The 15314-nt window shown below is 41.8% G+C and overlaps 1 protein-coding gene across 2 annotated transcripts; it reads left to right on the top strand.

Moving 5' to 3' along the window:
* The first annotated feature begins 404 nt into the window (after positions 1 to 404).
* PLP1 (proteolipid protein 1) lies at positions 405 to 14648 on the top strand. Of its 2 annotated transcripts, none has more exons than XM_090264822.1 (7): positions 405 to 556; positions 7966 to 8152; positions 8924 to 9080; positions 10264 to 10432; positions 10906 to 10979; positions 12369 to 12434; positions 13743 to 14648. In XM_090264822.1, exons 1-7 carry the CDS (start codon positions 553 to 555, stop codon positions 13812 to 13814), a joined length of 729 nt encoding a protein of 242 aa, XP_090120948.1. In that variant the 5' UTR covers positions 405 to 552; the 3' UTR covers positions 13815 to 14648. The 2 variants fall into 2 exon arrangements, with proteins under 2 accessions (XP_090120948.1, XP_090120947.1); XM_090264821.1 differs by having other exon boundaries at positions 8924 to 9185.
* Positions 14649 to 15314: the final 666 nt, after the last annotated feature.

The raw sequence follows: 15314 nt of genomic DNA, 5'->3' as shown, positions 1-15314 counted from the left end.
TGAGGGTTGGGGTTGGGACCAGAGTTGGAAGGACACTAAAGATAGCATCTAAGTTTTTGACCTTGACCCCCTCACCTGAGCTACCACTTCCATGGCTTCTGACACTTGTGCTGCCACATCCTATACCAAATAGATCTAAGAATCAGTTGGAGGCTTTCAGGACCTCTCCATTTCCAGATGTCTCTGCAGCAAAGTAAAATTCCACATAGGCAAGTCTTAGAAAACAGAAAAAAAAAAAAAAAAGCAAAAAAAATGTGGCAGTGAAAGGCAGAAAAGATGGAGCCCTTAGAGAAGGGAGTATCCCTGAGGAGGTGGGGACTAGGGGAGGAGAAGGGGAGGAGGAGAGGAGGAGGAAAGAAGGCCTGTCCCTTTAAGGGGGTTGGCTGTCAATCAGAAAGCCCTTTTCATTGCTGGAGAAGAGGACAAAGATACTCAGAGAGAAAAAGTAAAGGACTGAAGAAGGAGACTGGAGAGACCAGGATCCTTCCAGCTGAACAAAGCCGTAAAGCAGACTAGCCAGCCGGCTCCAGTTGAAGTCGGAGTCCCAAAGACATGGGTGAGTTTCAAAAACTTTAGCATGGAGGATTTAAACAGGCACAGGAATGCACAAGAGAATATCCAATTTTAGGGTTCAGGGTTTTCAATGGTTTAAGTGAGTTGTGTTTTGGCACTTAAAAAAAAATGCTTATTACTCAATTAGATTAACTCCTTCTCTGCTGTATTGAGATTGATGCTTTATTGGCAAAGAATTCCAGCACGGCATGTGAAGAGTCCCATAGGTCCTTGGAGAGTGCCCAGCAGGCTGGATATGATTGTGTGTCCTCCTACCCCCTTATTTTCTTCTACCTTCTTTTTTCCCCTGGTTCCCAGGCCCTGGTAATGGACAGGTCAGCTGACATCCCTGGTCCTGCTGGAGGCAACTGATTGTTGTGTACCCCTGATATATACTAAATACCTGCTTGCTTGATACAAAAATTGGACCCTGTTGGGCAACAGTTGGAAATTGGGAAATTATGCAAGATGGATTCAGGATTGGCTATGGCCAAGCAGGCCAAGCTCAAGTTCAGAAAATAAAAATAAAGTATTGAATGGCTTTACCATGGGAACGGACATAAATAGGGATGTGTGTGTATATGTGTGCATGCATGTGTGGGTAGCAATGTTTAACAAATATCACAGACTTAGCCTTCCTGAGGGCATAGTCCACATTTCAAATCCCTGCTATGAGAGGGAGACTGCTAGGGCCATAGGGCTTTTGTTGACTTCGTTGAATACTGAGGGCTTCTCCAGGTTCCATGAACAAAGAGAGAAGCTATGACATCTGGTCTCTTGTAGTGTCTACTCAGAGTAAGGTATGCAGATCACAAGGGTCTTTGTCCACAGAAGATGCCACAGAAACATGTAGACATTGATCACAGATGTTGAAATAAGAATAGCAGCTGGAATGCATCTTAAATAAAATGAGAATTGATTGCCTTGTGTATTCACCATCAAACATAGTACTCAGAAGACTCCAGTAACATCCAGGACAATAAGTTTTCAACTCTATTAAGCTGGTGGTTTTATCTTGAAACATCAAGAGAGCTCTTTTCCGCATGTATTTAGATAGGATAATTAAGGGGGCAGAGCAATGAATTAGAAGTTAATACAAGCAAGTTTATATCCAAGATCTGCCATGTATGAACTTCAAGACTTTGGGTAGATCATTGTGAGTTATCACCTTTTCATCTGGAAAATGAGGATCACAATAACTGTTTTGTCTGCTTTCAAGGTTGTAAAAATCAAGTAATAATGATGTGAAAGTCTTTTGAAAATGGCCATTGTAAATCATAATAATACCTATTATTATACAATAACTTGTGTACAGGCTAACTCTTGTTTTTTCCAAAATGGTTGGGTTTTCTTTGTCTGAACTTTGTACACTTGGGTAAGAATCATTTGACCAATTGAGTGTGGCCAGGTGAGAGGTGAATTTCAAAGAAACTCAATTTCTGCACAAGTCCTGACATCAGAAAACCTACCTGATGTCAGGGCAGCTACTTAGGTAGGTTGTGACTTTAAAATGGAGAGGGAGTGAAAAACAGTGCTATATATTACTTCCTCAGGGGATGAAAGTGTGTGGTTCAATTGTAGTAGACTATTATTTAATGGAATATGTGATTGAAAGAAACTTTAGAAGCTGTCTGAGCCAAACCTTAATGCAATATCCCTTTTACAGTAGCCAATTAAATGTTCCTACAGCTTCTTCTTAGTCACCTCCAGGTACAGGGAGTTCACTACCTCAACCATATAGAATGCTGTAGCATTGGAAGCAAAGAAGAACCCTGAATCCAGTAGTGTCTGCACAAGACTTATGGGGGAAATGATAGTTCTTTAAACCTTGCCCTTACTTGGGAAGAGGATGTTCCAAGTGAGTCTTTGGGATAACACTAGAACCGGAAAAGAGCCAAAGAGCAGTAGCTGATTATTCTCTGTTCAGTAACACAATGTCATTACTGAGCAGCAAAATATTGACTCCTGTAAGCCTGTTGTCTGAGACCAGTGGCTGTTACCCTGGTAACCAGACTGTGACGTTTCCCTTCATAGGTGGCTGTTTGCTGAGTAGTGTAGTTTTGGCTAGCTCAGAGTAAGTTGGTGTAGGCCAAGCAAATAGTGTGGAGGGAGAGCAGTGGTCCAGTTTTACAAAACACCTGAAGACTAACTGAATCCCACCCTAATGCCAAGAATGCTGCAAGAATGCCAGGAGCTAAAAAGAAACCAGATCCAAACCAGCACATTTACTTACTCTTCTTAAAGACACTTACTGAAATCATCGTGGACAGCATTCTGCACTCTACTCCTCACCTTGGCCCTGAAGAGCCACAGGAGCTATTTGAGAACCAGGCAGATGTAAAAATCTTCTCTGCTTCGAGGGGCTTTCATCCTGGCTCTGCTCTAGGAAAGCCCATTTATTCAACAGCCTGATAACTAGAAGTATGCTCTCAAAGCTATATAAGTAGTAAAAAGGCTCAAGAACCCCTTGGAATTTGGGTGGGAGGGGAAATATAGTGTTAAAGCCCATCAAGACGGAACCCCAGTCAGTGACATCTTTTTTGTCTTGTTGCTTTTTTGTATATTATCCTGAAACCCTGAAAACCATCATGAGGAGACAGTTCTTAGTCTTGAAAGAAAGCAACAGTAGAAATGTCTTCCTTACGCACAGAAATTCAGATCCAGGGTAAGACCTAGTCAGGATAGTGACATGATCAAGGAGGGTCACATCAACCATGGCAGGCAAAGCAAAGTTGCTTTTACTTCCTTTCCCACTGCCAGGGCCTACACAGTACTAAACTTATATCAAAAGCTCAGCAAGCACTAAAGGATTAATTCTTCCTTGGCTGTTTTCAAATGGTCCTAAGAGCTATTTCTCTGCTCTGTGCTGGCCTCTGAGCTTTCTGCCAGGCAGGACTCTGAAAAAGAGTCAGTGATGTCCCAAGGAAAACAACAAAGTTCCCTAGATCAGCTTTACACTGCAACCAAGAAGAGAAGAGAAATTGGTAGGAGATTGACCTAAGGAGTAAGGTATGAAAACTGTTGTCTCTTAATTTAGTTTCAGTTGCTTCTTTTTTACCTTCCTCTTCATGGGCACGGTGAAGATAGTGTGTCATGGATAGAGTTTAACAATCAAACTTCTACCCCAGTCTCCCAATGTTTGGGCATAAATTGGTTGTATGTGTGTGTGTGTGTGTGTGTATAGGTGTGTGTGCTGGGGAGGAGCAGAGAGTATAAGAAAGAAGGTGGTCCAGATGCTGTTGCCAAGGTAATAATAATACCCATTCAAAGAGGAGATTAAGATTTCTTTTGCTTTAACTCTGTCCACATGACTTGTCTATCCAGCAGGTTTGGAGTCCCATGCCCCAGTGGCTGCAGGGTCCCTTTCCAGCCTTCGAATGTGGTATAAGATCTGATTTCATGTAGGAAAGACAAGATTATAGGCAGGACTTTGTCTGACCAGGATCAGGCCAGAAGCAAAAGTCTTTGTCGCTGGTACCCCCTGATGATTGTTGTTTTACTCCTAGAACCCACCCACTGAACCCCATCTATCCCTGGTACCAGTCACTGCTGCTCTAGCATCTTGGCCCTGTCAACTGCTTATAGGCCCTGATCAAGGAGGCCTCTGTTCATGGGGTGAGGTTAAGGGGTGGGATCTGGGAGGAGGGTAATAATATAGTGCAGATTAGAGACCTAGGGAGACAGGGCCAGTTTTTTACTCAATGAGCCTGCCTGTTGTTTAGCTATATTGTATAGGGTTCTATCTTTCCCTTTGTTAGCTGGATTCAAGGGACAGGCTGGGAATTGTACAAGACACAATTGGTTTCTTTCTACCATCCCTTTCGATGAAGCCTTTCCTCTCCTCCATTTGATGAGTTCCCATATTCACACTGAATATCTATCATGGAGCTGATTCTTGAGGCATGCCCAAGGCACAAGAAAGGAGGGAGGGATTGGGAGCTCCTAATTCCTGCTCAAAGCAACAGCATCAGGATCAACAATCTCTTAGATAGACATGGACATGTCACAACAGTCCTGTCAATCTTTGTCAGACTCTGGTGAAGAGCATTGGTGAAAATGGCTTGAAATTCTATCACAGATTAATTAGACTAATTTTGGGAGTTTGCAGATAGTTCTAGTCAACACTGTATATTTCCTCTTTGCTTACATTTCCCCCACAGGACTTGGTTATATACATTTTAACACAAGATAGGTAGCTTTGGTCGTTGATTCACAGACATAAGTTTGTTCTCCCCAACAAGACTGAAATGTCTTTGAAGGAAGAGACTAAGCCTTATAATGCCCTTTTGTTTCTCATAGAGTCTAGGTTACTGCTAATGTATTTAACTACTGAATCTAGATAAACATAAATGAAAGGAAAACACTGGGGGAGGGTCATTATTTTTCTCTATGACTTCTCATCAGTTAGTTAGTTTAATCCAACTGAGTCACATTGGGTAATATTATTACTGTATAGTTTTCTAAATGCCAACTCTACTATGTTGCAGGCTGTACTTAGCCTGGAAAATGTGAGACTGTCTCTTGAGAGAGGCAAGAAGCTTCTCCAGAATCCCTCACAGCCTTTCAGAATCACAGCCATGAAGGATTCTGAAATGGAGGAGAGTCTGTGGCTTTAGGCTCTTATTCCCACATCCCCGAGGACATTTCTTGGGCTGTGAAAAATGAAAGTGAACCCAATAGATCCTTCTCAGAATGTTCATTTTCAGCTACTTTGATGAAGACACAATTTCTTGCATGTTCTGGGATTTTCCCTGTTGAAACCAAAAATTTGATATTTTACTTAGACAGACTGACAGATTCTTCACTTCTGATGGACTTAAATACTCCCAGAACAAACATTTCATTTTGATTGTGAAGAGATGGACATCTGATGCTTATGAGGATATTGAACTGTTTATAGCTCAACAGTGAGAGATTTATCTAGGGCCATTTATTTCCAACTCCACATTAGAGACTCATTAAAGCCTATATCCTTCTTGTCTCTTGCTTTGAGTGGCAGTAGAGTGGAAAAGAACTTGCTATGTTATTTTAGCTCTAAGAAAATAGAGGAAAATGGATATAAAAAGAAAGAGTATCAGTTGATGATTCAGAGTAGCTCCCAAGGTTTAGCCCTTCATCAGCCAGTAAGAACAATACATATGGCACTCCTGATTATGTGGATAATGATCAAGGGATCAGATAAACTGAAGAGGATTTTCCCTAACCTTTACAACCCTGGAAGGGGCATCAGCTAAAGCCTAGAGTGGAATTCTCTGATTAGCAAGAGTTCAAGTTCCTCCATCTCTGATCACACCTGCACCACCATTTAGCCCTTCCCAGGGTGAAAAAGCTGGGGTGAGCGAGTAGGCACAGGATAGTCACTTGCTAGGGTGGATGGCTCTCCTTACTCTAAACAAACAATTCTGTCATTGTTCCCTGGGTCTGACCCCCTCCCCATGCCCAGGCCTGTGGGTCCCTGCAGAATACCAATGAGACTCCTAAGATCTCTGGGAAAAACAAGGCTTCTTTGTCTGAGGGAGTATGGAGGGCTCTGTCTAAGCCCTGACCCTGTGCGAAGGAGAGAGGGAACAGTGGAGTCACTGACGTTTCCCTCCCCCTACCCCCAGGCTTCAGAGACCTTCTTTACTCGATGAGTCTTAAGAGTTTGGGGGTGGGAAAGAGTTAGATAGGCCGAGAAAGAAAATGGCAGCACTGTTTATTTTCAAGCTTCTTTTCTTGACTTACAGGATACATCTAGTATTTTAACCAGTTGTGAAAGAGGAAGATCAATTTCTGGAATGTTTTCTGAGAATAATAATTTGAAATGCTGAGTTTTTCTCTCTCATATACACATGCATGTGTGCATACATTTGCATGTATGCATGTGTGTGCATGTGCAAACACACACATATACAATCTTACTGAGCATATTGTAAAGTTCATGGTAAGTAAACTTTGCCTTGCTTATGGCAGCACAGCTACAGATCGCCTCCAATAGAGGCCAAGCTTTTTGACAGCAGTGTTTCATTTCTTGGAAAAGAAAAGAAATTCAGTTCTGCTGCAAATGTTAACTACTTACTTTGCTTGGCATAGGCTTCCAAGCCTAATTTCTGCTGTGATATACAAGAATCTTTGAGGAAGAGGTTCTTTGAGGACCAAAGAGGGCTGTCATTTTAAGGGATGGTAGGTATAGGACTCACTCATCCTGTGGCTCTGAGAACAGAAACAAATGTGTCTAACTCAAGTTTTCCATGATAGAGATAACCTGATCCTCTAGAATCTGTTTACATTGATGTAATTCAGCCATGCAAATCACCAGATGGTCAAGCACTCAGGGCTAAAAAAAACTGTACTAGTATTAAGAGGGTTGGGCAAAGGACTCCTCTAGTCCCTGGTACCCTGATATAGATAAGTGAGTTTTGTATAAAAACCCAAATCTAAAAATTAATACAATTTATTTTCTTTTTATAAGAAGACCCAAGATACTTTTCCAAAATAGCAGTTTTTCAGCACAATTGTTGATTATTCATGTGTATATGTGTATAAATAACTCATATGTACATATATAAAAATACAAAATACTTTATTATCTATACATTATATGTGAATAGATATATAAAATCAGTGTGTGTATTTAATTATTTTCTGATAAGATAACGTTTTTATTTCTTCTACCTTTTGGGGATCAGACCAAGAGGCCTGAGGGAGCCATCTTTGCCCCATCTAGTCAGTCATCTACTTGAAATTTGTTGAGTTTTACTTCATGTGGCACCTTAGAGCATAGGCCTAGTAGTTGGGGCCCAGCTGCTCTTGGAGCCTGAGACTTCTTGTGTGCCTTTCCTGTCTCAACAAGTCTGGGGATCTCAGAGACTGAGAGACTGTTAGCACTTTAAGACACCTGTGTTCTCAGGTCCTGGTGTGTTTTTGTCATGCCAGAAAGGTGTTTCATGCTCTGCTGACTTTGTATAAACTCTCTCTGTAGCTGTCTTGACAGAAATGCTATATAAGACTGAGGATGGAACATTGGCTAAGTAGCAGGATAAGAGGAAAATGTTAAAAAATCACTAAACATTTTTATTACTGGGCATAATAATAGTAATTCTCCCATTACTATCACCTGTGCTCTACCAGTTCCCTCTGTCTTCTTAGTCTAGACTAAGAAGAATCAAGCATTCCATGCAGCACAGTCACACAATGTTCAGGAATATGCAGGAGCATGCAACTTCCAAAGTTTCTCCCACTTGAAATGCATAGTTTTGGGGTCAATCTCACATTCCAGAAGCCTAAAGCTCTGTACTCCCCTGCTTTTCAGACTCTGGGGTGACACTCCATCCATGAATGTGAGCACAGGGCCTGACTGGTATGGCAGAGAGGTATTAGTGTCATGAACTTCTTATTGTGCATCCCTGACTGTCTTCCCCACTTCTTTCCCAGGTTTGTTAGAGTGCTGTGCAAGATGTCTCGTAGGAGCCCCCTTTGCCTCCCTGGTGGCCACTGGATTATGTTTCTTTGGGGTGGCCCTTTTCTGTGGCTGTGGACATGAAGCCCTCACTGGTACAGAAAAACTAATTGAGACCTATTTCTCCAAAAACTACCAGGACTATGAGTATCTTATCAATGTGTAAGTACCTATCATCCCACACAAACCCCTCTCTTTTTCCCTCTCTCTATCTTGTGGATACAAAACTCATAAGTACCTTACTGACAAGTAGGGAATTGGTGTGGCATTGAAAAGGATTCCTGAATCTTCCCTCTGTGTGCTCATTTCACCTATACGTACCACATCTGAATCCCTACATAAGGGGAAAGTGACAAGTTCAGAAAGGAAGAGTCTGCCTGTTTGCCACTCTCCCAACCCTTGTTTTCTTCCATGCATTCAATCTTTTGCTCAGTAGAGTTAACAGTGACTGAGTTGGAGCTTTCAAAGTAGTAGGAATGAAGAACTCTGGGAAGGCATAATCACTGGACAGAGTAGGGTCACTGCTCTTGGTTTGACACACCACTTGAGTCTGCTCAGGCCCAGTACTAGCTTCTCCTATTTCTAGAGCAAGTTAGAGTCCTGTTTCTTCATTGGTCTTCTTGTCCAGCTCCTCTCTCCTCTGGTGGAGCATCTCTGAAGGGTCAGGCAAAGGAGAGTATGGTTCTGGTTGTTCAGGTCACAGGGTAGGCAAGGTGTGGGTGGAGAAGCATGTGCTTCTGGCCACACACTCCCTGTCTTCTTTTACTTCAGTCCAGATAAGGTGGAAGAATGGAGCAGAGCCAGTGATCCCTCTAAAGACTCCATAGCCTTATTTAGGTGCCCACTTCAGTGCCCAGATCACTTAGGCAGGAAGAGAACTGGTTCCTTAATTAATAAGGTTCTCTGATCTCATTTGTCTATCTGTTAATGCAGGATCCATGCCTTCCAGTATGTCATCTATGGAACTGCCTCTTTCTTCTTCCTTTATGGGGCCCTCCTGCTGGCTGAGGGTTTCTACACCACTGGCGCAGTCAGGCAGATCTTTGGCGACTACAAGACCACCATCTGCGGCAAGGGCCTGAGTGCAACGGTAACAGGGGGCCAGAAGGGGAGGGGTTCCAGAGGCCAACATCAAGCTCATTCTTTGGAGCGGGTGTGTCATTGTTTGGGAAAATGGCTAGGACATCCCGACAAGGTGATCATCCTCAGGATTTTGTGTCAATAACAAGGGGTGGGGGACAGTTTGGCGTGAGTCTGTGGCTTCGTCCTCACCCAAGGCTGGGTCCTGTCCAGGTGCCTGGCCTTTTAGTGAGGAAGTGATGGCTACAGCCGAACAAGGTCAGGAAGAACGTGGTGCCCAGCCAGCTTAGCCTCACCTTTGTAAAGTTCCCTAGAAAATTTCATCTCAAAATGAAAAGCATGAGTTTCCTGGGATGCTTTGTATAATTAGACCATTTCTAAGTCATCTGTTGGTATCCCTTTACTCCTCTCCTAGGAGGGACCATAACAAGACTAGATCTGACTGCCTAAGAGTCTAATATGTTACCCAAGCAGTTGAGACATAGGTAGCTAATCTGAGAGGGAGGGTGGATCATGGAAATTAAATCATTGATTCCAAGGTGGAATTTACAATATTCTGGGATCCTACACTGTTGGAGGTCCCAGGGCAAACTAGGATAAATCTGCTATTTAATACTTCATATTTTGATTGAGGGCTATCTGTGTTTCTACTGAGACACACATTGGTTTTCAGTCTCTATAGAGTTAAATGTCCTTTGGGAGATGAACATCTGTGAGTTGTGTGATGTCTTTTGTGACCAGTAGTTGACTTAGAAAGGTTTTATTTTTTAAATATGAAATTTAAATCTCCTATTGGCTTTGTTCAATGACTAGGGATCAAAAGTCCTGTGACAAGAAACATTTTCTAAGCTCAGCTTAAAGCAAGGAATGGCACGACTTTCTTTCAACATCTATTTTGATTTCTTCACACCTTATCTGCCCAACAAATCTCCTGAAGCCTCTCTAACCCAGGGATCCTTCTCACTCCAACCCCCCACCTGTTCCTGCCATCCTCCGTCACACTCAGGGCCAGTTCTCTAGTAGATACTGCCAATAACACTTGGCAGAGGTGCCCTGCTTACTAATATAATTTGGTAGAGATTCCTGGAATCTGGTTCCTTTCCTCGCACATGCCACTCCAGGATCTCTCAGTTTGTGTTTCAACATCTACAGGCTAATGCTCATTTCTAACCAACCCATGTCAATTGTTTTAGTTTGTGGGCATCACCTATGCCCTGACTATTGTGTGGCTCCTGGTGTTTGCCTGTTCTGCTGTGCCTGTGTACATTTACTTCAACACCTGGACCACCTGCCAGTCTATTGCCTCCCCCAGCAAGACCTCTGCCAGTATAGGCAGCCTCTGTGCTGATGCCAGAATGTATGGTGAGTTAGTGTATGGGTGCCTTGGCTCCTCAACACCCTTATGGAAGCACTAGAAATTTGGTTCTTTACTTAGGGTATGGAGGGTGGTAATTATGGGGGAAAGTAAGAGGGGTGCCTGAATCTTAGTTTGTTAACCCCTTTCCACTGAAAATGAAGATATTTTTTTTTCCCTTGGAAGGAAACTTCCTGGAAGTGGGAGGATATTTCTTGGTGTATACACAACTCTACCCTATTTGACTGCTGTTCCCAACCCAGAAACAGTATATTTAAATAATAAACACAAGATTTTACAATTGTTCAACACTACTTTCTATTTTCTGGTAAATCTTTAGAAAAGAGGATCCTGATTGTTAGTAGGATCCAACTTTTCAGCCAGGATGATTAAAACTGAAAGAAGGGCTCCAAAGGAAAGTCTTTATATAGCCCCACAACTCCATGAAGCTCACGTTGGTTGACTTGTATGTCTTACTTAGGTGTTCTCCCATGGAATGCTTTCCCTGGCAAGGTGTGTGGCTCTAACCTTCTGTCCATCTGCAAAACAGCTGAGGTGAGTGGGCCATTTGGGTTACTTTACAGTGGAATGGCTAGTACCATACAAATTCCTACCCATGGCCAGAGGCAGATTTAATGGCGGGTGTACCGGGCATGTGCCCTGGGTCCAACTTCTGAAGGGCCTTACAAAACCCCAGCTTTACACTTTTTTTCTAATGACACGGAGTTTGGTATCATTTACTACACTGCATAAAATATGGTTAACGTGTATTTTTATTTTCCCTGTCTCTCTCTCTTTTTTAAGGGGCCCAATATTTTCTTCTGTGCCTGGGGCCTCAACTGACCTTAATCTGCCTCTGCCCATGGCCATAATTTTAAAGACAACAGTTTCTCTTTCCTGGATTTTGAGTAATCAGATTGTCTTCTACAAAATATTGGCTTAGACCTGGCTGGTATGGTTCAGTTGGTTAGGGCATTGTCCTGTAACTGAAAGGTCGCAAGTTCAATTCCAAGTCGGCACACCCCTAGGTTGTGGGCTTGATCCCTGGTCTGGGCACAGGTGCAGGTGTGTGTAACCCCTGATTTGGATGTGAGTGATCCCCATCCAGATGCATATGATCCCCAGTACAGGTGCCAGTCCCCAGTCTGGTCCTGTATGGGAGGCAACAAATGAATGCTTCCTTCTCTCGTTGTATCTCTGTCTCCCTTCTCCCTCTAAAAGCAGTGAAAAAAAGTATCCTCATTTGAGGATAAAAAAAAAATATTGGCTTAGTGTGCCTGAGCCAATGAACATAGATGGTAAAATATGTATGTTCCCTAGAGGTGCATAGGAAACCTATTCCAAGACCTCCTCTTTTAAAAGAGAAATTTGTAACTTTAGGTGGAGATAGAGCTTAATGGTAAAAATTCCCCAAGTGAAAATTTTCATTCTTTTAGTTAAAAAATCCTGTCAAGGAAATTGGTTGTACATAGAGGTATTCATAGGTTTTACAAAACACTTTCAGTTTGGAACTTCTCTCAATGTCTAGTGAGAAGTAAAAACAGTACATTTGAAAAAGGAGAATATTATCTTGAGAAGATATTACACACAAATGAAGCAGAGAAATAAAAGTAAACCTTAGGAAGAAGGCAATGAATAGTTTATTTGAAAACAAAATGTTGATTTAAAATTTTGGGATCCTAGGCACAATTATAAGGGACCAGCTGGTTAAAATATTTTATGAGTATTTCATGTGTGTTCTGTGTTCTGGATGTTATGGGGTTAGGCATTATGGTATACATTGAAGAATGAAAGATCTGCCCTCAGAGAAGTGACAACTTAGACATGCAGAATTAACACACAGAATGATATCAACACATATTCAGAAAGCTGAATTCATTAACTACTGCAGAGCATTTTTTTTCTGTTGCAAGAAACAGTTCTTCCTTTTGCATTTTCCTGCAGTTCCAAATGACCTTCCACCTGTTTATTGCTGCATTTGTGGGGGCTGCAGCCACACTGGTTTCACTGGTGAGTTGTCTTTGAATGATATTGGCAAATAAATGGGCCTGGATAACTGGGGTCCAGCTATGCTGAAAGGCAAAAAAATAGACTCCTTCTAACCTTAAAATGCTGGAGAGAAGATACTGGGAAGAAACAGAAAAGTGTAGAGACCGTGGGCTTCTACTTTTGTTGGCAAGGCATGAAAGCCAGAAGTTAGACAGGAACAAATGGTGTGAGGAGAGAGGAGGTAAGAGATTTGTAGTCGAGAATAATAATATTTAGTATTTAAAGAGCATGTAATATCACCAAATGATTTGCAGTCATACATTACGGTTAATTCCCAACACATCCTGGTCAGATCAGTGTCAAGAACACTGAAACATTACTAAACATAATATTCCAAAGCCTGGAATTCTATATACTGTAAATATGGCTCCATCTTGGATACTCTCCAAGGGATTTAGTTACTCTCTTTAAATATAGGAAGGACCCCCTAAGAGTATGAAAATTGTTATTATTATAATGTGATTCTATGTCCCAAGTTCCACTGGTGGTATTATAGCACAATGTCAATGTAGTGCGTTAATTGTTCACATTAAAAACCTAATGCCCTGGCTGCTGTGGTTCAGTGAATTGAGCATCGCCTGCGAGCTAAGTGTCGCTGGTTCGATTCCCAATCAGGGCACATGACTAAGGTTGCACGTCAGGTCCCCAATAGGGGGCGCGAGTAAGAGGCAACCACACAGTGATGTTTCTCTCCCTCTCTTTCTCCTTTCCCCTCTCTCTAAAAACAAACAAACAAATAATTATTTTTTAAAAACCCTAGGGCAATGAAGGGTGAAGCAATTTATCTGAAGTCATTGAATAAGTGGTGAATATTCAAGGATAATCTTGGAGAACTCCTGGCCCCACTGCTGAGGTTTTTTATAAAGTCTAGTTCTTTCTCATTTTGTAAAATAAATTGATGCATTAAGCACTGGAGGGCTGTGTTGCTTGCAGTAAGCACCCTATGATTCCAGGTCGCTCAGACATGTAGGTAAGGTAATAGCAAAGTCCATGTATTGTTCACTTCCCTCAAGCATAGGTGTGAAATAAATCCTTGATGAGTTCATTCTCTGGGCCTGGGCCATTGGAAGGAAATGTTTCAGAGAGGACTGGTGGTCAAGTATATAGGACAAAAGCCCAGCATGTGTTACTTCTTAAAGAACAAGTTTTTTTTTTTTCCTTTATTTAGCTATAATTTATTTTATCCCTTCCTCATTCCCAAAAAGATTGAAGAAAGGAGAGAGCTTCCTTTTCTACTCTCACTCATATTCTCTCTTCTGTTCCCTACAGCTCACCTTCATGATTGCTGCCACTTACAACTTTGCCGTCCTTAAACTCATGGGCCGAGGCACCAAGTTCTGATCGCCTGTAAAAACTTCCCTTTCCCTAATAACCGGGCTCTAACCACACAGCCTACATGCTACGTCTCCCATGTTAACTCTTTGCCTTGCCACTGACTGACCCTCTTCTTACTTGATGAGTGTAACAAGAAATGAGAGTCTTGTGGTGATTGATGTCTCTCTGTGGACTCTCCCCTCTTATGTACTTTCTAAAGTAATTTTGCTTCAAAGCTAGTTCCTGCTAGAAATGGGAAATGCTTAAAGGGGTGACTCCCTAACTGCAAGTCACAAAGAAATGGAGGCTCTAATGTGACTTTCAAGCATCTCCCAAGGACCAGGGAGTGTTTTCTTCTCAAAGGGTACTTCCACTGATGGAAACAAAGTAAAAAGAAAGATGCTCGGGTAGAAAGAAGGAATGTATCTTGTCCCATTACCATCTATAGGGACCAAATATATTCTCTTTGGTGTGCAAAACAGATAATTCAGTCCTGTCTTCCTATTACCACTGAAGACAGAAGAAAAAAAAGAATGCCAGTAAAACAAGAAGAGCATTTGCCCAAATTTATCTACTGTAGCTGGGAGAAGGGGGTCAAAGCAAGGATCTTTCACCCATAGAAAGAGAGCACTGACCCCAATGGCAAAGTACTGTTTAAGCCCTAACTCAGCCAACCTTACTTATAGCATAACTGAGTGTAGTGTCTGTGTAGACAGAGGGGAAACCTGGCCTCACACCTCATTAGAGAGAGTTATCATCATTTTCTCACTCCCTTCTCCTTCAGAACAGCTACCGTGACAACCTTGTAGTTTCAAAGGAGCTGAGAACAGAGAGAAACTAGCTCAGATTAAGAAAAAAAAATTAAAAAGACTGGTTTAAGGAGCAGCAGTTGGTAGTGGCTAAGAGTGTAAACTGAGCCAGTCCTCCGATAGACACAGGGTAGATAACTCTATGGATAGCATGTCTTTTTTTTTTTTTTCTTCTGTTAATTAGTTGTGTACTCCGGCCTCTGCCATATCTTCACAATGGTGCTCTTCTCATGGGGTATTATCCATTCAGTCATTGTAGGTGATTTGAAGATCTTGGTTTGTTTCAGAGTGATGCACAGTTCACATTTTCCAGTTTGTTTATCACTTGGTTGGGGTTGTACCAGAAAGGTCTGGAGAATGATTCTTTGAATATGATTCTTTAACAAATGAAAATTGGACAGTAAACATCACAAAGGATACATAAAACTGGCTAGTTCCATGCACTTATTGGGATTTTCTGTGCCTCGTGCAGAAACATATTTGGTGAATTTGAAACTCAATTTGAATAACTTATTACTTTAATTATTAGTTGATTGTTTTTTCTAGCTAGTGGGAAATTATTTGATTTAGCAATTTTACCTTGGTGTGTTAAAGAGTCATATTTAGCATACAGGTTATTCTCTCCTGGTGTAGAATATGTAACTGAATTCATCAACTGTCAGCTATTCAGTTGACAAGCTTCCACAGAAAAGGAAAGGTGGAAAGATTTTGAAACCTG

The sequence above is a fragment of the Furipterus horrens genome, unplaced genomic scaffold (genome assembly GCF_987537825.1).
Source record: "Furipterus horrens unplaced genomic scaffold, mFurHor1.1.pri manual_scaffold_17, whole genome shotgun sequence".
Lineage (NCBI taxonomy): Eukaryota > Metazoa > Chordata > Mammalia > Chiroptera > Furipteridae > Furipterus > Furipterus horrens.
The sequence above is the reverse complement of the archived record's forward strand: the minus strand, read 5'-3'. Positions and strand labels throughout refer to the sequence as shown.